This window comes from Pyxicephalus adspersus, chromosome 11 (assembly GCF_032062135.1).
Source record: "Pyxicephalus adspersus chromosome 11, UCB_Pads_2.0, whole genome shotgun sequence".
NCBI lineage: Eukaryota > Metazoa > Chordata > Amphibia > Anura > Pyxicephalidae > Pyxicephalus > Pyxicephalus adspersus.
Window position 1 is genome coordinate 29,353,555 of NC_092868.1, and position 22,588 is coordinate 29,376,142.

General features: G+C 39.8%; 3 protein-coding genes across 7 annotated transcripts in view; 1 reads left to right on the plus strand and 2 right to left on the minus strand.

Moving 5' to 3' along the window:
- The window catches only part of LOC140340396 (myosin-10-like), a 132,080-nt gene extending 127,191 nt beyond the window's left edge, over positions 1-4,889 (minus strand). Inside the window, exon 1 of the mRNA XM_072425560.1 lies at positions 4,774-4,889. The gene's annotated coding sequence lies outside the window, so the exon portion shown is untranslated. The remainder of the gene's footprint in view (positions 1-4,773) is intronic.
- MPV17L (MPV17 mitochondrial inner membrane protein like) lies at positions 627-14,339 on the plus strand. Of its 4 annotated transcripts, XM_072425567.1 has the most exons (6): positions 627-939; positions 3,199-3,348; positions 9,739-10,237; positions 12,023-12,093; positions 13,553-13,582; positions 14,021-14,339. In XM_072425567.1, exons 3-6 carry the CDS (start codon positions 9,931-9,933, stop codon positions 14,222-14,224), a joined length of 612 nt encoding a protein of 203 aa, XP_072281668.1. In that variant the 5' UTR covers positions 627-939; positions 3,199-3,348; positions 9,739-9,930; the 3' UTR covers positions 14,225-14,339. The 4 variants fall into 4 exon arrangements, with proteins under 4 accessions (XP_072281668.1, XP_072281669.1, XP_072281670.1 ...); XM_072425568.1 differs by lacking the exons at positions 627-939; positions 3,199-3,348 and adding an exon at positions 5,073-5,327; XM_072425569.1 differs by lacking the exons at positions 627-939; positions 3,199-3,348 and adding an exon at positions 5,073-5,327 and having other exon boundaries at positions 9,744-10,237.
- A 325-nt stretch (positions 14,340-14,664) lies between these two features.
- ISOC2 (isochorismatase domain containing 2) lies at positions 14,665-21,874 on the minus strand. Of its 2 annotated transcripts, none has more exons than XM_072425573.1 (6): positions 21,743-21,874; positions 20,519-20,659; positions 17,756-17,968; positions 17,012-17,082; positions 15,159-15,276; positions 14,665-14,852 (listed from the first exon to the last, which is right to left on the minus strand). In XM_072425573.1, exons 2-6 carry the CDS (start codon positions 20,648-20,650, stop codon positions 14,796-14,798), a joined length of 591 nt encoding a protein of 196 aa, XP_072281674.1. In that variant the 5' UTR covers positions 20,651-20,659; positions 21,743-21,874; the 3' UTR covers positions 14,665-14,795. The 2 variants fall into 2 exon arrangements, with proteins under 2 accessions (XP_072281674.1, XP_072281672.1); XM_072425571.1 differs by having other exon boundaries at positions 21,728-21,840.
- Between the last annotated feature and the right edge of the window lie 714 nt (positions 21,875-22,588).

Here is a 22,588-nt window from a genome sequence, read left to right on the forward strand (position 1 = left end):
CTACGCAGGAGCCCCTAAACAATGGGGGAAAAAAGGTCCGATCTCACACATGCGCAGTAAGATCAGCAACCTTTTTTCCCCATCTATGTCACCCAACCTCGCACCTGCGCTGTGCAAGCTCTTGTGACGGAAGAGAAAGAACCAGAATAAGATGTCACCACCCAGCGCTTCCTCTGTACTGGACTGAAGACATGAACCACTTACTAATTCTCTAATGGGATGCTGTAAGTAATTACTACATGTGGTGTTTCCTCTGAGACAAGGGTTCTCGTGCAAGTGAAATCAGTAACCGCACCACGATCTCACCACTAGACTGGACATTAGCTTTAAGATGCTGACTAGAGCTTAGCTTTAAAGCTGTTTCAAGTTTGAGTTTGCACCAATGAATGTCTTGTATGCCTAACCTCATGTTAAGTGTTCTGTTTTCTCAGGGGGCACCCTCTTGATCTTCCAATATTTGTCTATGTGACAAGTTTTATTTACTGTCCACAATTGTATTGTTTCTTCTCCAGATACAGCAGCAATGCTGCTCACCCTCCACTGACCTTTAGCACAAATACACACACATGTCCAGCCCCCGATATGTACCAGTAGCTTCATTCACATTACCCAGCGGATTGACCCGTTGGATTCTTCTATAAGGTCCCAAGTCCTTTGATGACCTCTCTCCTAACTTATCACATCAGCTGCATGTCCTTTGTCCTTTCAGTTATTCACTTTGTAGATTAAAAATTCCTGCATGGCTGGCTGCAGTGTGAACATAAATGTGATCAAACAAATCCACTGGAAGTAAGAAACCATTACCACGGAATAAAGTATCAGAAGAAGACTTACATCTGATCAGTCCTACCTACATAGAACAATCCCGGCTTTCACTGAATGACTACGATGATCTGTGTGGTGAGGATTTCCAGCATTACACGGAGTTCATCTGCTCAGGTATGAGATTCACACACTTCCACATGTTACAGTGCAGACAATACACAATCATGTGTTATATATGATTAATATTATTACACAGTATTTATATAGCACTATCATTTTACTTAGCGCTGTACAAAGTCCATTGATTGTCCCTAGATGTCCCTCAAAGGAGCTCACAATCTAATGTCTCTACCATAGTCATATGTCTGTAATACGGTCTTTCGAACCTGGGACCTAGCGCTACAAGGGCTATATATGTATATATGTGATATACCTCCATATGGGTGCGATGGTGACATTAGATATATTTTATTAATATTATATCTTATTCTGCCACTATTTCTGTATAGAAATCTCAGTGAAGTATGGAACGTTTGTCCAGTATATGCCCTGAGAACGTCTGTGTAATCAGTGACTACATAGCAAACCTTCTATCCTTTATTACAGATTTTTATATTCTAGGTTTTCTGTGTAAGCATTGTATTACCCAAGTAAACAAAAAAAGGTGAAGCACTTGCAGACAAATCTCCCACGCCCATGATATTATTTATAAGTTAAACATACAGTAAGGGGTCTATTTATAAAGCAGCGAATCTGACATTTACTGAAATATTCCCTGATAGTGAATCAATTACTGCCATTTAAACACATGGCCCTAGGGGTACCCCCAGAAGGAAATGTTTCAGTAAATGATAGATTCACTGTGCCCGATTTATTACAGCTCTCCAAGGCTGGAAAAGATACACTTTCATCAGTGAACTTGTGTGATCCAGCAAACCTGGAATGGATCTGGTCCAAGATTGAAAACATTTAATACCAAATAATACCAAATGACTTTTAATAAATCCATTCCAGGTTTGCTGGATCACCCAGGTTTACTGATAAAAGTGTATTCCCTCCAGCCTTGGGGAACTTTAAAAAAATTAGGCCCATTATGTCTATAAAAATAAACCCCCTGAGTCATACAATGTTAAAACCAATAATATGTTTTGTACTCAGCTGCATTATTTTTATTGAAAAAAAAATAAAGAGTTCTGGCAAAAATTCTATCAAATTTTCTATTTTAACCACGCTTATCTTTTTATTAGATGTGTCAAAGAATTATATTTGAGCCAAAGATCATCTGAAACAATCCCGTCAGTCACCAATTATGTGTATTATATGTATGGCCAACACAATTGTAAAAATTCACATGTCCAAGATCCAAAAATCTGCAAAAACAAAAGCCTTAAGCTAGGTACACACTTCCAATAACTATTGTTAGAAAACAAACGAATACGAGCGATCAACAATTATGCACAATTATGTACATGCTGTAACGATAAGATTGTTTAAATTTATGCCACTAATAGTGTACACACGCTAGATAGAATCGTTCAAACTATGCACAATCACTGAACAACCGTACACACGATACATAATGAACGATCATCAGCCAATCAGATCCACCGTGACGGTTGTTCATTTCCAACGTCAGTCCTCATTCGTCGGTGTTGTTGGTCACCTTTTTTGTGAACGATTTTCGGCCGATCCGTCGTTCGTTTCCAACGATAATTATTAGAAGTGTGTACGCAGCTTTACTGTACATAGTTTTGTCACTAGCTGTCAATCAAAGGAGCTCACAATCTAATGGCCCTGCCTTAGTCATTTGTCATTAATACAGTCTAAGGCCAATTTGGGGGAGGGGGGGGGGGGCAAATAACCTAACTGCCTGTTTTTGAGATGTGGGAGGAAACCGGAGTACCCAGAGGAAACCTGCAAACTCCATGCAGATTATGTCCTGGCAAAGATTCAAACCTGGGACCTAGTGCTCCAAAGGCAAGAGTGCTAACCACTGAGCCACTGTGCTTGTTTTAAAACTCTTCAGGGATCTGTAAAATATTTGGAACATTATTTTCCAAACAAGAGAAGAACTTTTCTTTTCACATGTAGGTGGATTTGTGGGGGTCACTGGTAATGAAAGTGAGGGTAGAGCCAACATTTAGAGCTGCCACTAGAAAAGAAAAAGACGGGAAATATTCTTGTGACAACTGTTCCTACATTACACAGATATTCTCTCACTTCCTGTTGTTTCTACAGGGCAGGAAGTAAACACAATCTCCCCCCAACAAGCCACAAATGGCAAACAAATTAAATAAAACTTCTTGTGACCTTATCATTTCTCTACTAAAGTTTAACCTAAGGTATACACTGAGAAAATAAAAAGTATGGAGCAGTGTAATGTAACCGATAGCAACCATTATTCTTTCATTACTCTGTATTTGCTTCTGACAGCTGCTCCCTTGCTGCGATTTATTACACATCGCTGAGTTTTTGGGAAATCTGCATTCATCTAATAGAACGTAATCAGCAATCAGTCAGAATCAGAAAGTACTGAAGCCACTGGATCAGCATGAAAAACAAGCACACAGCTTCTTTGGGAAGGTAAGACATGGAAGCCTCTGTGTATATCTCATTATTACCTCAGATTTCATTTCAGCCACAATTAACTGGGAGAGAAAGAAGAAACAGAGCCAATACGCTGTATGTTCAGTGCTCATGTGCTAAAAAGGAGCATGCCGATAAAAGAGAGCAGAATGATTAGCTTATCAGTCGGCTGCTTCTCCTTAGCTGTCCAATCACAGACCAGGGGAGGGACAAGACCCAGATGTATTACATAACTGTGGTATGGAGCAGTGTTTCTAAACCTTTTTACCATGGGGAAAACCTTGTAATAATTTTGTGTTTAGGGACCCCCCTATAATTACTGGATTCACAGCTCACAGTAAATCATTGTCACGCATTGGTTAGTGGGAAGAATGTTTCGTAAATTGCTGGTGTCTATGGTGTCCCATAAACGTGACCTGAGAGTCACAAACTGCTCAAGGAACCCCCAGCAACCTCTGGAGGAATCCTGGATGGGAAACACTGCTACAGAATATAGGAGAGAGCACAGGGATAATCAGTATGAAGCCCCAGGCTTCTCCTTTACAATCACAGACTGGGGAAGGACAAGACCCAAATACAGTTTAAAATTAGGAGGGAGCAGAGTGATGAGCACCTCCGTCCGCTACATCTCCTTTACTGTCCAATCACAGGCTGAGGGAGGGACAAGACCCCCAACTACAGTTTAGAATATAGGAGGGAGCAGGGTGATGAGCACCTTCGTTCGCTACTTCTCCTTCACTGTCCAATCACAGGTTGGGGGAGGGACAAGACCCAACTATATTACAAAACTGCATTAAAGGAAACAGGGTCTGCAGAGTGTGAAATGTTAGGAACAAACAGACAGAAACACAACTTTTTGGCCTGTAAAGCAGCTCTCATATATGTTTTACAAATATGTATTTTGTTTGGGGTTCCTGTTTAATGATATTATAATGAAGGAGCACCTACCGATAGATTTGTTCATCTATCATCCAATATTGTGACCCTCTAGTATAAATCAATACTGAATATAAGTGATTAGGCCGGGGAGGTTTATTCTTGCAGGTGACAAGCCCTGGCAGGCCATGGGGACGCTGCAGTCGCAGTGATAGATTTGGGATTGTGCTATGACAAGCAGAAACTGGTAAGGCCTAGATACCAGAACACAATATAACAGCAAACTATTCCCAAACATCACAGAAGCATTAGACTGGCACTGACATACCATGCTGCCCATTCCCCAGTCACATGACACAGCTGACAGATGTGCCAAGGCACCCTCCAGCCCCCCACACACAGCCCCATGCTATCACCTGATCTGCAGGTATGGTGCTGGGGGCTTTCCATGCAGACACTACCATATGGCATGAATGTGGGGTGGTGACAGCTGTGGCATCATAACAATAACAAATGACATCATCATAGGAATAATAGCACGTTTACCTGTTCAGTCCCGCCTCTGGGAAGCCAGTTACTTAACTTCCCCGTAATAAAAGGTAAATAGAGGGAGTGTAGCCGGTTCTGCAGGCAGGGTACCTACAACTTGTGAGAGGCTGAGCATAGTATGACGTGCAGGACATGGAGAGGGCAGGGAGACCGCACTGCTCAATGTACCTCACTACCCCGCTGCCAGGGCGACCTCTGCTGGTCTGCGAAAAGGCCAAGGCTGCGGCTCCGTTACTAGACAGCCATTGAAAGCCGGGAGAGGGGACGGGACAATTAGCCGGCCCCCTGGACTGACCAGTGGCGAAGCAGAGTGCATGTGCTGTAAGATGACTGACGTACCTAATGACCAATAGGAAAGCAAGAAAAAGTAAAATAGGATTGCGGCATGCAGAAGGTGATAAGATTCTAGCGAAGAGGCTGGGAGGAGCTTGTGAGACGCCTCAAGCCTGGTGGGGTGAAGGGAGATTGGCAGCTAAGCACGACACAGACTAAGCACGGGGTCTGCTGCTGATATTGCAGGACACAACACTGTTCTACCGGTAGGAATTAAGGTAAATGGACGTCGGCGTGTGGAAGAGTTAGAATTTGTCCCTAAGTGGGTGACAGGTGATATGCCACGGGGGAGGGGCGCTACTGACCAGAAGCTGAATACAGCGCTGCCATAGTTCCCGCCCACTTCTTTCATCTACCAATGACAGGTCACAATACGTGAAGGGGTAAGGAGGGCCACGCCCTCTCTTAAGACTGGCTGGGGATTTGGGAGCAGGTTGGGATTTGGTGGGCGTGGTTTAGTAGTTGGTGGTTTAGTGACAATACCTTATCGCTCAGTGCCGGGCTAGGGACACACAATGCTCAGTGCCAGGCTGGGGGGATACATAGCTCAGTGCCAGGCTGAGGGGACACATAGCTCAGTGCCAGGATGGGGACACACAATGCTCAGTGCCAGGCTCGGGGACACACAATGCTCAGTGCCAGGCTCGGGGACACATAGCCCAGTGCCAGGCTGGGGTGGGGGGGGCCACACAATGTACAGTGCCAGGCTGGGGACACACAATGCTCAGTGCCAGGCTGGGGACACACATTGCTCAGTGCCAGGCTGGGGGGACACACAATGTACAGTGCCAGGCTGGGGACACACAATGCTCAGTGGCAGGCTGGGGGGACACACAATGTACAGTGCCAGGCTGGGGACACACAATGCTCAGTGGCAGGCTGGGGGGACACACAATGTACAGTGCCAGGCTGAGGGGAGACACACTGCTCAGTGCCAGGCTGGGGACACACATTGCTGCAGCCTGCACTGAATAATCATTGTATATACTTATGTAATACACGGGAAGTCTGATATATAAATATACATCTAGCCAATATTGCCAAGGACAGAGATAGCGGTGTGTTTGTGGACATGTGTCACAGCTGTGACTCTCCCATGGCTCTAGCCCATGATTCTCTCTCATTGCCATAGCCCATGCTTCTCCTTTATGCTCATTGCTTATACTTTTCATTCATGCTCCCTGCACATTCACCTCATGCCCCTAGCACATGCCCCTACATCAGGGTTGTTGTCCATACTTCTTATAGTTATTGCTCCAGATTGACCCATTGCCTTTAGTGAGATTGGCAGTGAATGTCTCTATCTTGAGGACAATGCTTTCAATGCTTTTCGAGATGTATGTGGAATGATGGTTCTCTTGTTTCCTGACATCTGTATTTTATTAGAGAAATAAACAATTCACCAAAAAACAAAAACAAAAAAATCCTGCAGGAAAAGACAATGACTACTTCCCTGCATTGCTACCTGTTCCAATAATCTTCACCCACTGTCAGTACTAAGCCATCAGAATCCTCACATGTAAAGGTGGCAGGAACAGGGATAAGGGTTCATTCTCCTCTTTTTTATCAGGATGTTTTATTTTTGTTTATTCTGTAAAATTAAATCTATTAGTTGATCTAAAAACATGCTTTGTTTGGTCTTGAATGGAGGTTTAGATGCCTTTTTTTGCGTACCATTGCAGAGAATCTCTATTATTTCCTGTTATGGAGACATAATAGGAAGTGATGGGAAATATGTTACAATTAAAGTGTACCTAAGTGTAATTAAAGTAAGTTTTTTTAAAAAGGGTGCAGCACCGCCCCTTTATTTCTCGATCACCTAGGCATTTAAGAATTAATGGGAGCACAGAGCCACCCGGGATACCTACGTCACGCATCCCGGGAGGCTCTTGGGTGCTCCTTTTGCGTATGCCTGAGCATCTCTGGCATGCGCAGAAAAACCCCTTTGGTCAAAAGGGAAAAAAATTGGCAAGTTTTTTTCCCATCTACTTCACCCGATCTTGCGCCTGGGTCATGTGACGTAGGAAGAAGAGGAGAAGATGGCGCCACCCAGAGCGCCGGCCCGAAGACAGATGCCGGGTGGATTGGACTGCCCTGCGGAAGGAAAGTATATTTTTTTTGTTTTGGGGGGCTTTTGAGTTTAGTTCCTCTTTAAGGTTATTCCTTTTTTAGGAAGTTGTCACAAGAATTGGTGTCCCCAGGGGTGGTAACTTTGGTGGTAACTGTTCTTGGTAACTTTGAAATTTTGGATTTCCTCTGAAACAGCAGTCACAAGATACATAAAAAGGTGAATATCCCTAGCGGAGCATTTGCTGAAGTTCTATGTTACTAAACCCTGTTATTATTACACAGTATTTATATATCGCTGTCATATTAGTTTATAGTTTATAGTCATGGCACTAGCTGTCCCTCATAGGGGCTCACAATCCATAACCATGGACCATGGGGCTCCCCACCATAATCATATGTCATTATCACAGTCTAAGGTCATCTTCTGGGAATGCCATTATTCTAACTCCATGTTTTTGGGATGTGAGAGGAAACCCACACAAACATGGGGAGAACATACAAACTCCATGCAGATAGTGCCCCAGCCAAGATTCGAACCTGGGACTTAGCGCTTCAGAGTTACAAAAAAAAAAAAAGAGTTACAGAGTTCAGTTACAAAACTCCAAAAAAATTTAAAGTGGAATCCCATGACTTGGGATGAATGTGTTATTACCTGTTCCTGTATGTCATAATTCTGTAAGAAACATACCAGGGAGTTTTCCAGGGGCCCTTTTACACCCACAATGAGAAACCACATGCCTAAGCACACAGCAAACTGCCACTGTGCACCCAGGAGAGTTAATCAGATGTGCATGCAGGTGCTGTGTGAATTTTCCAACAAGAACTATGCAGCCAAAAGTGGCTTGTTTTTTTTGGGAACCATAGAGATCTCCTGCAGCCACATGCTCCAAATACAAATCTCAACTATTCGCATTCATTTGAATGGGAGTGGTTGGGGCTGTAGCAGTATGCTTCCCACATAAAATCTATGGACAATTATACGACATTAATGCAGAGTTCTTGCCATGACAAGCTTCCATAGATTACCAGGCCATGCCTATCATACACCATAATCTGGGCTGTCATTGTTATTATATAGCCTTTGAAGTTATGAGATCGGCTTATGCCACGGATTGTTTATCTGGGTGTGTCATGTAGTCGGTAAACTTATGGAATCTCCTTTTCTATTGATTCTTTTTATTCATATGTATTATACTAATATTTATAAAAGCAGCTTCTCAGTGTGAATGATCTGGAACAGGTAAACTGCATGCCATGCATCACCAATGTAGCAGAACACAGATCTATCTAATGGCACCACTAATGGGTGAGGGAGGAAGAATAGGTGACGGGATGTAGTGTGACCAGATATGAACCAATGTGTCCCCAAGAACAAGACATCTGACAATGTTTGGGTCACCTGCCCTGTTTAAGGTACCCTCCTAAAGGTCTTACTGACATTTTAGAGAAGGGACCTCAGTGTAAAATAATGATAGGGCTCATTCACATTTGTATGCTGTGGAACCCTGAATTAGTTACAGCAAGTTGTGGTGCCTTTCACTATAAATAGAACCCAAAACACTGTTCAGTGGAATACAAAAAAGCACAACATTTTGCTGTGCGTTAGATTTCTGAAAAATGTCCATGTCCAATTTTGCACCAGTTGTCGTGCATTGGCAGCCCCTTGATACTGAAGAAGCCGTCTTAACACAAAGCACATTAACACACCTCAATGTATCACTAAAATATAAATGCCCCCTAATAACTTTCAGGGTTTGTATAGCTTAAAATGAATTAATTTGTTTGAAAAATAAAATGCAGCACTTTTGTGTTGTGGCTTCCACTCCTTTACAGGTCAGGGTTGGTAGGTGTGGGTCTTCCATTTAACAATTGGAGGGTCCTGTGTATATTGCAACTACATCAGCCTTTCCCAACCTTTTTAACTTTCAGATCTTAGGGAACTCTTATAATAATTGCTATGTAGACTGATTAGAATATATCATGTTGGTGTTCAGCAGGACAAATGCTTCTTACATTTCTAGCCAGTAGGAAGAATGTCACCCTTACAGATAGCCAAAGATATCATTGATGTCAGGTAAACTGACCTGAGACACAAATTCAAAGAACACCTAGCAACCTTGGAGGGAACCCTAGGGTTCCACAGAACCCAGGTTGAGAAAGTCTGTACTATATTATCTGCACCACCAGTAAGATGAATCTAATGCTGGAGATGCTGGGGTTGCCACAGAGTACATAAACTTTTCCTTTGTAGTGACAAGGACCATTGGTGGGGGAGATGACCTCATCCTCACAGTGTGATGCCAGTGTTTTGGGGCTTTGTTAGTGGGTAGCCTATTTAGCACCTGGGAGTCCCCTTTATTAAGGGCACCCCCCCGAGACCTGCCCCCTCACCATGAGCCAGGGATTGGAGTTCACCCAACAGGAACACAGACCTCGTGGTAAGGTATAAATGCTGATATAGATTCTTATTGTGTCCCTATTGAAGATTTACTTCAAATCCTGAGAATGTAAAACAAGTCATGACAGCAATTTCTAATTTCTGTGTTTTGTCTTTTCCAGAACAGAAGAATACGGTGATTATAAAGACCTAATTTCTTAGTTGTTTTGGGAATATACAAGACCACTTTTGTATGGTCAGCAATATATGTGACATTTCTTATACATATCATATATTACGGCATATTGGCCGTTATAAAGTGTGAAATCTTACTAGAACTCCATTTTTTGCAAATTGCAACTTTTTTTGTCACAATGCGTGCTTTTGTACAATTTACAAAAAGACACCCCTGGTTGACCAACGTGACAATCTATGGCTCTCTCTTTGCATCAGCTGATGTTGTGCAACAGAAACTCTCAAAAGGACCCAACGAACAAATAGATTTTAAACAAACTGCTAAGGTCGGACTTGTGGGATTCTGTTTTCATGCCAATTTCAACTTTTTTTGGCTAAGATTCATTGAAAGAACATTTCCAGGATCGGCAGTTAAGAATGTCTTAAGGAAAGTAGCATGCGATCAGCTGCTGGCAGCTCCAGTTACAATCAGTGCCTTCTACACAGGTAATTTGCAGAGGTTTGGGCATCACTTATCATGTTGTGTTGATGTTATAGTAAGGCTACATAAACACGTTCATTATTGTCGTACATACAGCGCCGTTCTCCTCTATAAAAAGGGGAGGGGGGAGAACAACGGATCGGCGCCCCCCGCTGCGCTCTCCCCCCTTACTTGTATTACAATTGGTCATCTTTTGTGGGTCCGCTTGGACCAATCCATGAACGTCGTCAGACAAGCGCTGTACACACGTCAAATTCTCATCCGATACTAGCCCTGAGGCAATTATCAGACGAGAATCATCTAACGTGTGTACGTAGCCTTAGTCATAACTGTTAAATCACTATATACAGACAAAATATAACAGATATACAACAAAATATAACATAACATATAACAGATATACAACAAAACAGAAATAATACATTTTTATAATTTTTGCATTATTTAAGTAAAATAAGTAAATATGTTGAATCATGGAAGGGGATATACTGTTGCTTCAGTGCTCCTCTGTTAGCCACAGATCCCCAATCCCTCTGTTGCATATATTACATGTCAGACTGTAGTCCAGTGAAATTTAGTGACTTTCATAGGGGTCAATTTTATTTTTATTGGTTATAACAGTGGCTACTTTCACATTATATTGTGCTTGTCAGGCATGTGGTATAGCACAACACATCCCCACTTGTGGGTGACATCTGTCAAATTCTCACATAGGCTGTTCTTCCTATATGCATTTCAAGATTAGGTATACCCTTAACCTTCCTACTTGAATGGAAAAAACAGCATTAGTAGAGCTGATGTCATTTATATAAAAGTATAGTGCAATCTGGTGGGCTTGGCCACAGCTATCTGCCTGTTTCTTGAGGACTTCAGAACAAGATTTTCATCACATAGCTCCTGCCCACTTTGATGTTTTGGGTGATCCCTCCTAATATATTTTCTTCACCATTTACACAAAACCTTTATGAAGTTTATTATTTAGGCACCAACCAATATATTATAATTTTTTAGTTTGGTGAAGCTGACCTTTTACTTCTCTTAAAGAGTTCATTTATGACAGGCTCTGTATTCCTCTTGTAAGGTTTAATTTTATTAAGTTTACAGATGAACAGTAGTATGAGATTTCTAAAACTAATCTTAAACTTAGATAAAAAATATGTAATTTGTAAGTCCCATTGATGAATATGTTGTGTGGGTAAAACAATACATAGATAAATGTTATAAACGTTTATAATGTTATATATATGTAAAAGTAAAATATTAAATATTAAGTTAGACATGGTATTGTAATGTTCAGAACATATCATAACTTGTTCAAGCCACTTCCTGAGTTTAAATAAATGCCAGGAAAATACCTGGTACTTATATTCACACAGGTAGGAGAGACACCTTAACTCAATATTTATGGAATGTGACAAGGCAGATGTTGAAGCGTGAAAGTTCCAGAAACCGCCTTGTTTCAGTTACATAATTTCATCCTTGCTGTCAGGAAACCTGCATAGGTATTAATCCTTTGATTTATATTGGAAGAATTAATATCTACCCTGTTACACTGCATTCTGATTGGTTTATAGTGTCTGTACTACCTCTGTGTAGAAACATGCTGAACTACTTTGTTGGCACACAGAGCTGAAGAACTGGCTCATACAAGCTACAAAACATCCTCAGCATTACAAGAACAAGTTCAGAGGAATGTAAATAACTACTACGAGAAATGTAACAAAAATGTGTGTAAAGCTGGCGTTTTTGTTATAAGGCTTCTTAATTATTAAAATTCTTCTTTATTTTAGGTTTGAGCCTTTTAGATAAAGAGGAAGATGTCTTCAAAAACCTTAAAGAGAAATTCTGGCCAACTTACAAGGTTATAAATACATAATTGTAATAGAAAGAGATTCATTGTATCGGTGGCTTGTTCTAACTCTTATTTTTGTTACCTCTACACATTACACTGGTAAATGGCTATGGCTTAAATCCCAGTAAAGTGGGTTTGTGAACAAACTTTCAAAAAATCAATGAGGCAGAGTTGCATGGGGGTCACATTGTAATAGATGAATTTGATGGTATTGCCGTCTTTTCTGCAGTATTTATTGACCTTTTGGGAATCTGAGCAGTATCTTTGACCCTAGTAATGTACCAGCTATGCTCTGCTCTCTGGAAAGTTTCACAAAGATCAAAAACAAAAATAGTGCTGTTTGGATTCCTTGCTGATTTTTGTTGTTTTTATCCCTTCACACCCACAATCTATATATTAACATTCCAGTAAATTTTGCCCTGTCATGGAAAATTGTTTGTCAAACAAAAATTTTCAAATTTGGGATATAGTGGTGAAGGATTACACCATTTTTGGGTTTATACTGCTGTTCTGGGCTGCATTACAGAATAACCATCTTATTACCAGGCAGAAAGGGCCTGACTTATTAACACTCCAAGGCAGGAGAGGATACACTTTCATCAGTGAAGTTGGGTGATCCTGCAAACCTTGAATGAATTTGGTCCAGCATATGCCTTAGAGAGCTTTAGAATAATCATGCCCATAATGAGGGGAACTCTCCAACAGTACACAGATAGAAAAAAATGTCTCTTTTGCAGAATATGGGTCAGATTTGTATTTCTGTCTGTTTCTGTATTGCAGCTTTTCTCATTTTCTATTTGACAAAAGCACAGAACAGGAAATGAGGGGAGTTCTTTTGAACTGAGCACTGTTTTGCAGTAAAAATCTGAGGAGTGTTATTTTCCTTCCCCCACTCTATTCCAAACTTTCAAAATAATTTTGCTTGCCATACACACTATTAAAGGTTCCCTTCATTAAGATTCAGAAGCCAAGACTTTGGCCCTGATTCAAGCTCTCCAGGGCTGGAGAGAATACACTTTCACCAGTAAGCTGGGTGATCCAACAAACCTGGGATGGATCTGGTCCAGGATTCAAAGCATTTGCTAGCAAATAGCAAATGACATAGAAGAGATCCATTCCAGGTTGCTTGATCACCTAGCTTCACTGGTGAAAGTGTATTCTCTCCAGCCTTGGAGAGCTTTAATAAATCAGGCCCTTTGCATCAATCCTGGCTCCCAACTCTGGCTTTCATTCACACCCAGCTGACAATTGGAAGCTGATAAAAGTGGTTCCTGACACTGCTAAATTTGGCCTGGGCATCATATTGCTCTGATCATAAAAAAGGTGTACGAGCAGTTAGTATGCACTTTTAGTACAAACTTAAAGACTGGTAAATGACAGCTATTCTACTTCACCAGTTTTAGTTAATGAAACCAATACCTACCCAGTCATTATATTAACTGGAAATGTCTGTTTTTTCCCCATTTAGACAGGAGTATTTTGCTGGACCATCTTTCAGGTAAGATCTTAGTAATCAATACAACATATGGAATAATTATTACCTCATCTCTCTATTAAAAAAACACATGCTTTTGCAATATTAAAGTAATTGGTATGGATTCAATTTTATTATGTCAATTAGTTTCAGATTAGTTCTCATCAGCAAGCTTTGTAAATGTGGATATCTAATCATGTTTTTTTACATGGGAAGCCTGCTCTATCCTCCCTATCTGCCTGGAGTACTAGAAATGTAGAGACATCACAGCCTGCACATGCATAGCACACATGTCGAATTTCTACAGGCTGTTCACAGGCCCAGTACTTGTTACTTGGTAGGCCTGTATATAAATACTTTGCCACCTTTACTTCATTTTATATGTTGTTTGTGATTTAGGGTCGATAAGGTTTGTAGTAAAATACAATGCATGATTACCTTCTGCTGTATTTTTATTTACAGACAATAAACTTCAGCCTTGTACCACCATTTGTCAGAACAGCCTACATCGGAGTATGTGCATTTTTGTGGACCACATTTCTCTGCTATATCCGTAACAAAGACATTGACCAGGTGACAACACGTGTCATTCAACACATTCCGATCGTGGGCAGGAAAATGACAGCCCAGACAGAGAAAGAAAATAACTGTAAATCTCCTAAATAAAGGTGTTTTTTTTCTTTTGCAAAAAAAAAAAAAAATGTTCTTCTAATTATGGTGCTTTTAACCTGCAACATTAAAACCTTGGGCTGCATTTTGAGAAAAAAATGTGTGCTACGTTTTCTTTACAATGAAAGTTTAAACATTTACTGAATTACTGGTTTCTGAAAAAAGGCACAGTCTTTCCAAAATATTGTTGTGCATGTTGGTTAAAATTCAAGCTCAACCTCAGGCAAAGTTTTGGATATAAAATGCAATTTAGCCACCCATTGTGGAGCGGAGAGAAGAAAATGGGAAAACTTCCCCAATGGGGACAAAAACTGCAAAGAAAAATAAAGGTAGTATTTATGTATTCCCTGCTTTTAGTACAGTCTTTGCCAGAGGGAAAATTTTACCCTGACATCCAGTTCTGGCTGACATCTGTCAAAGAAGAGAAATCCCCAAAATTTGTATTAAAATATAATATTTTTATTGGGACTACCATAGTTTTACATATATGTACATTCATGTCAGTGTTTTGAAATCAAGGTTAGATGTGGTATTCCATACAATCATATGTGAGGAGAAGATTTTGATTTTAAAAGAAAGACAACAGGCCGCTGTCAGCAGCCGGCTCTATTATGAGTTTCTGAACCTGGAAGAAAAAGGTAGAATTCAATGTATGCAATATATGACATTATAGTAAACTCAACATGGTTTAAAATGGAAGTCCCAAGTCAACAGTAAGAACTTTTGTTCTATCATTTCTAATATTGTGTTTTTAAAGATCTGTGTCCATGGGCTCCTGTCTAAGTGATCACTGACATGTGCGTAACTTGTGTCAAATTCATGCAAGCTGACTGATCTAAACTTACTTATGCCTAATAGGAACAGACAGTTTAACTTTTATACGCGAGGCACCTGTGATATTATTTAGGTAAGTACACTGCCTGGATATTACCTGTTTAAATTTGGGATGGGAAGCGTCCTGCAGTAACTGTAAGATCACTCCTTCACTTGTAGTTAGAAAAGCTCCACTTTGTTTCAGGCGGGAAAGAGCGAAAAGACGGTCCACCTGGCTAAAAGAACAACCATTATTTTACAATTAAGACACTTAAAATGACAGTGATATAATGTGTGTTCTATTTTCCAACAAATTGCTGATCAACTGTCATTTTGCAGCCTCCTTAGAACTTGTGTACCTGGATATTTGCACATTGTGTGTCTTGCTCATACAACCCGCATGTGAATGGGAAACCAACTAAAACATGGCTAGGAAAAACTAAAAATCAAGTCAAAGGAGCTTAAAAATAAGTTAAATTTCTTCAAACGTATACTGCATTGGACTGGCTTCTAAATAAAACACCCATATATACGGGATACAAGTAAAAATGCAGTGTGCTTACAGATGCCACATGCTGCTTTAAACTGCCTTTAAGTTTTTAAAAGAGTTGCTTTAGGCCATTTCTGAGCTGTCTTATGTTTTATGTTTTAAATAGCTGCTTTTATGTTTTAATAAGTTTTTTAGGAGGCAAACACAGATCAGACACAAAGAAAACCCTGTGTACGAGTTGTTTCTTACAGAGGCAGATACAACAATAGGCTGTGCATGAAGAAGAGTTTCTATAGGAAGTTAAACCTTATAACAAGTTAGGTTTTCAGTGAGCTTTCCCTACAACATCAGCTTTTTACAACAAAACCGCACTGAAGTGCAATATAGCCCAATCAAGAGATTTCTAAAACCAATATCACTGAAGACCGTATCACTGAAAGTGTTTCAGCTAGCAAAAAAAGATGATAGACGAAGCTAGGCATAAATAAATACACATTAAGAGAAGACAAAGAAAAGCTATCCACTGGGAGTCAGTGCAGTGTAAGATGTTATGGGCTACTGTCCTATCAAGAACGTCATAAATTGTGTTGGGAAAATTTCTCTCCAATGCCTAAAGCTGATCTCCAGGCACAAATACCAGTTTGTTCACCCTCCTGTATCCAATCAGGGTTTTGTCTTTTCCTACATGTTGAAGAAAAATGTACTCACCTAAAGTCTTCTGATTGTAGAAAGGAAAGGTCCTGTTTTTCTGATCAGCGGTCCATATGTGAGTGTCCATATCACTGCCTGCATGACTGGACAGTTAATATGAAGGGTCAATCACTCAACACTGATCAGGACACCCAAAGAAAGACCTAGCTCTGATACACAAAAAAAAGTGTAGATTCAGGGACCCAAGCATAATGTGACCACAACTTGGTATGGGGTATTTTTTTCTTTCTTGACAATGATAAGTTGGGGGGGGGGGAGTTAGTCTTATCCTGAAGAGTGTTAAACAGATGACAATGTTAGACAGATGAACGAGGGCTTGTGTTAAAGTGGTTTTACTTCTTGTACAGACAATCCAAATACTGTACTTGACGTGTATAATATGGGCACTTAATCACTTCAACGTTAAGAAACAAATCTCATGTATTCACATTGCAAAAGATTTAAAGCAAAAAAAACACTAAGGAATTTTTCTTTGTTACAATAGTATGCCTTTAAAAAACAAAGCTGATCCTCCAAAAGGTTGCTGTTGTAAAACATCTTAAAACATCTCCATAATGTTGAAGGTTTTTCTGGGCCCTATTTTTCAAAACTCTTTCCAAGTGCTGACGCATATATGGTCTAATAACAGCATAATGAGAAGGGATCAGTATTCCAGCTCATATCAAGCTACTCAGTATCTGAATGAACTGCTAGCAGTACAGATTTCCAGCTATTTATTTTTTCATAAATGAGCCTAATGGAATGTGAAGATTAAACTGAGCAGAAGTTACCTGCGGGATGAACAAGCATCAGCTACAACATGGACATCAAAGCCCTTTTCAATAAGATCCAAAGTGGTACTCTGAAAAGGAAATTGGTAAAGCAGCTGGTTAAAAAACAAGGAATAGATGGAAGAGCAGTAACCAATGATTTAGTAAATGTGGACAGATCTTAATCAGAATAGAAATCACAGATTGTGAACCTTTTGACACCTTTCCCCTGTCGTATCTATCTAGTCAGCTTTATGGTGCCTTGCTTTCCCTGATATTGTCATTGTATAACAAGGTTCACGGATATAAGTGTCTGTGCTGTTCAGACTTGAATGGTAAAAATCATATAGATGGGCAGGTATGTATAGCCAAAAATAGTTTGTCCTGGAGGCCCAATGGGAAATGATAAATCTGACCAAAGTGAACGGCTATCTTAGGCAGTTGTCACATTTCTCCTCATTTAAAGATATGCTCACGCTTCTTTCTCTGGTGACAACTGCAAAATTATGTATTTTTTATCACTTACTACCTAGTGACAATGATCACCAGGGCAAAAAGAAAACAAAATCTCCCCAAAAGGGCCCTAACAGCAATACAAACAGACAGAAGGTCCAACTCATCCCTACTCTATCCAGATACATTTTTAAAAGTTTTGCCTTTACATTTATATGAAGAACATTCTTCAAACTTTCATGGCTAATATTCATATATATGGACACCAAAAAATCATGTTCTCCTCTAACAGTAATTTTCAATTAAAAATACCGTAATGCAGGCCTGTGTCTCAATGCCACAGAGGATAACAGAACGTCGCTCAGGAAAGGACTGGAGCTCCTTTTCCACTTCTGGAATCAACATGGTAAAGCAAGTTTTAGAGTATTTCTTGATGCCATCAGCTCCAAGTTCTGGTACGGTGGGACCAAGTCCTTTAGGGTACTGTTCAGTCACTATTACTGGTATGTCCAAAATCTTCCCAGCCTATAGATAAATAAATGATAGTATATTCAATCTATTTAACATAAAACCTGGTGATCCCACCATAAAAGTTGTTGTTTGGGTACTTTCTGTTGTGGGGTGACAATTGTTTCCCAAGAGCACTTCTGCATTGGCAACCTGTCAAGACTACAAGAGCCCATGCTGACACACAAGAAAAGACCACCATTCATTTATTTACACATATCAGAATGCATAAGCAATGATATGTAGATAACACAGGAGCTAGATGGAAAGTTGAAAACGGTATAATATAGTGTGCTTATCAAATGAAATGTCATCCAGTAAGAAATAAGATCTAACTTAAGACAGACATTTGCATGTGGTTAGCTTGGAGCACTTACTACAATCAAGTAAATGTTTTATGTAAAAGTATAATAATTAAACATCTGACTGCACTATATATAATGATAACAAGGGGTCCTAAGAAAGGTTCTTTAAAACAGGTCAAGTAACAGGGATGTTATAATACATACATCTTCACCGGGTTTTAAAGCCCTGAAAGTTCAGTATAAAAAGCATTCAGCTGCCATTACCTGGAAATCACCAGATTTTTCTATCCTATGAACACAAAATGATGATCACCCCTCAGTGCTGATGATCACCCCTGGGCAAAGAGGGCAATACAATTTTACTTTGGTCTTACATCTCTACAAAACCTATGCCACCCTACCTTGGCAGAGCACATTTACCAGCCAGGTGCCCCAATGGCTATCCTCCCTGAAGTTTTGCGCATTTCTAACCAGTGCCTGAGGAAACAGAAATGGGGAACAAAAGTGCAATTGCTGCCTATAGTTGTCAATCAGGTGCCACCTTTTATCCTTTTGAGGGTTGAAGTAAGGGATCTAATTAGGGACTGTGTGCAGCAACTTTTTTTTTTTTTATACATTTTCTTTCTTATAAAACCTTTCATATACAAAAAAAAAACTTGCAACAGAAATTTTATCCTAACAATTGAAATTGATAATTCCACTAATAGCTAAAAGTCATTCATATTTGTAGAAGTCATTATGAGTGATTGCTGCTATGCTAACACATTAAAACTGCTTAGTAAACTAATACAATCTGGACATTGGTCTATATTAAAGAAATATGAAATACTATGATAGGGACATTAGATTTTTGAGTTTTCTCTGAGTACTCCGGTTTCCTCCCACTTTCCAAAAACATGCAATTGGGTTAATTTTGCTTCCCCCCAAAAAATTGACCTTAGACTTTAATAAAGACATATTGTTGGTAGGGACATGACTATGTACTTTGTAAAGCGCTGTCTATTATGTTGGCACTATATAAATACTGTGTAATAATAATAAAAAAAGGGATAATGAAAATCTTATCAGAACACTTTTTAACCAATGTGTTACACAAAATTGACACCAAGTGGCCAAAAGGTAGAATGCAGCTAAAATTAATTTTAGTACAGATTTAGTTCATTTTGCAAAGGAGAACTGACAACTTCATACTATGTTTTGCTTTAACATTCATGTTTCCTGAATTTTTAGGGCTACAACCTGAAATTAAAATATGTTTTAAAAGTAAAGTGATGAATATAATCTACAATTAACAATTAAAAAAAACTATTAAAGACCTTTTTTACATAGGTAAATTAGCACTGGTGACAACCAATTACCCTCAGAAGTCATATTATTATTTCAACAAAGAATTTACTGATTCCAAAAAGCTTGCAGATGTCACCCTTGTATGGACAGGGGTTTAACTATTCCCCACTCAATCCAAATCAAGTAAAAAGTTTGGCTATATTCCAACTTTAACTTATGAGTCACAAATTTTTTCACATTCAAACGCTAAATTTTTTTATTATTATTACACAGTATTTATATAGCGTTATCATATTACCCAGCACTGTACAAAAGATGTTTTTGGGATGTGGGAGGAAACCCATGCAAACACAGGGAGAACCTTCAAACTAAATGCAGATAGTGTCCTGGACGAGATTTGAACATGGGACCTAGCGCTGCGAAGGGCAGAGTGCTAACCACTGAGCCACTGTGCTGGCCACAGTGCTCCTGGGTCATTCCATTTGAGTTTTAGTTTGTCACATTACAGTTATAACCAATGAAAAACATTGTACTAAGATGTAAAAATGTGAATTTATTATTTATTGGTCATTTTCATTAACATACAAGCATAAAACATCTGTTTAAAAAACATATTGCTGACCAGGTAAAAAAGTAATTGACAGTAAATATCTATCAGCATGTCCAACTCCAGTCAGTGAAAGCCCAAATCCACACATATGCATTTTCCTACTTAACTGACAGCTGTGGATAAGAAAGAAAATGAAAACTACAGTATGTAGAAAATGTTTCAAAATCATGGACTGTGTTGCCCTCCAGGGTTGAAGTTGGACCCCCTGTCCAGTAACAGCCATTACATGACAATGCTGTTCACAACCACAGGCTTGGAAATCCAAATTTCCTAGCAGGCCAAGTAGTGAGGTTCCTGTGTAATCACACAGCTGATTGCATCCAACAAATATCCTGATACATTTATCATATTGTATCATTTTCCTACCTGGAGCAGCCTAGAAGCCACAGACACAATCTGAGGGAAGAAAGTAATATTAGGTCTGAACTTTTCCTGCATGTCACATAAAAACAGGACACTGGACTTCTGGCTCAGCCTTCCCAAGCGCGTTAACGACATCTCGGCTTTCTAATAAGAGAAAAAGAGCAAATAAGCAAATATTAAGATGAACAAAGACAAAAAATATAATTGTTGGTGATAATCTTGTATTTACTATAGCAATAAGTAAACTCAGAGAAACATTACATATATTACAGTGAAATCTAAACTATCCACACTCAAAATGACACCTGTTTTATCACCTAAGTTAGTTAATAAGTAATTGAGTTAGATTTGGGATTTAATTAGAGAATCTTTACTAGTTAGCAAGCTGTAAATTGCTCCTATCATTTGGATCCTTCTAGCTAGGTATTAACTGATTGGTTGCTTGCCATTTTCTCTTTCTGCTGATTGATGTACACATCAAAAATGGATTAACAAGAAGGAAAGAAACAGCAGGAGATTTTGTTTGGCTCAATAATGTATACTATGTTTTCCTATTTTTTATTCATTAAAAGACACAGAAAATAAAGACAAATATCTGTTGACCTGCAGAGATTAGATTAGAATGAGAAATTTACCTTCAATTCCTATTGGTAAATATGGGAAATTTCTCCAGTGGGACACAGAAACAAAAGCACATTTTTGTTGAATAAGAAAGAGTTGTAATATTTGTAATAATTTCTGTGTCTTTCTGTTCAGGTGACAAATGATTTTTTAATTTCTTATTGGAGTGTCACAAGTAAGTAAGGGAAAATCTCATTGGCTGGGTCACAGAAAGCAATAAAAGCCATCAAACAAAGTGAGATTTTACATTTTCATTTTTTAACCCTAAGATGGTAAAAAAACAAGTAGATTTGTCCAATAGCATGGAATGCCTGAAATAAATATCCATCATTTTGATGTGTTACAATGCGCTGTAACATTGTAATAATGCACAATAACACATAGCACACAAAATGTTCAGCCAGGAAAGTAACCTCACATTACACATGACTACAAACAGGAAGCTGGCTGTGCACAAGGTAAAGAGAACCTGTCTAGGAGACCCCACAGCTGATAAGTGCAGGCAGTGTGCTGGCTTCCATTATTATTATTATTATTGCCGCCCTGCACACAGAAACATAACACACAAGGTACAACCCAGCACTACTTCACCTTCAAAGTATATACCTGCCACCTCCAGAACCCGGACGTGATGTCAGGGCGGAAACCGGAAGTGGGCGGAGCAATACGTGAGTGATCTGTCAGCCCAGGAAGATTCAGATTGAACTGTTCCGATATACAGAGCCGGAGGTGACCGGAGTTTGTGCGGGGTGAAGGGGGCGATATACAGGCGGCGGTACAGGGAACAGAGAGACATTGCTGATAGGTGGGACATTGGTCAGCGTTATATGAGGAGTGTCCGTGCTGAGGAGATATAAGTTATCTGTTTACCAGGTTATAGGCCTCAGTGAGGGGGAGACTACGCGGTGCCATGGAGGTTAAGGAGGGTTTAATATTAATTGTCCTCAGCCTGGTCACGTGACGTGCAGGGTTATCTGCCATTGAAAGGCAGGGCACAGCAGTGGGTTCATAACTTCTTGTGTTAATATTATTACACAATATTTATATAGCACCAACATATTGCGCAGCAAAGTCCATCGTCATATCACTAGCTGTCCCTTAAAAGAGCTTACACTCTAATGTCTCTACCATAGTCATATGTAATTATTATAGTCTAAGGCAGGGGTCAACAACCCGCAGCTCTTCAGCCTCCTTGTTGTGGCTCCCTTCGGCCTTTAGAAGGGGGGGGGGGGGGGGTGCTTTCTAGAAGGGGACATCCTCTCTCTTTCATAGACATATGGGGGAGAGGGATTCCTCTTCCTGGGGGTCCACCTTGTGTGACCTGTCAGTCCCTGCTGACTCAGTGAGGTAAGGCTCTCCCTCCTCCTGTGTATGCATGGGGAGGGGGATTCCCCAGCTGTAATGTTACTGGAGGGGGTGGAGTTAGTGTTGCTGGACTCAAAGGATTCCTGT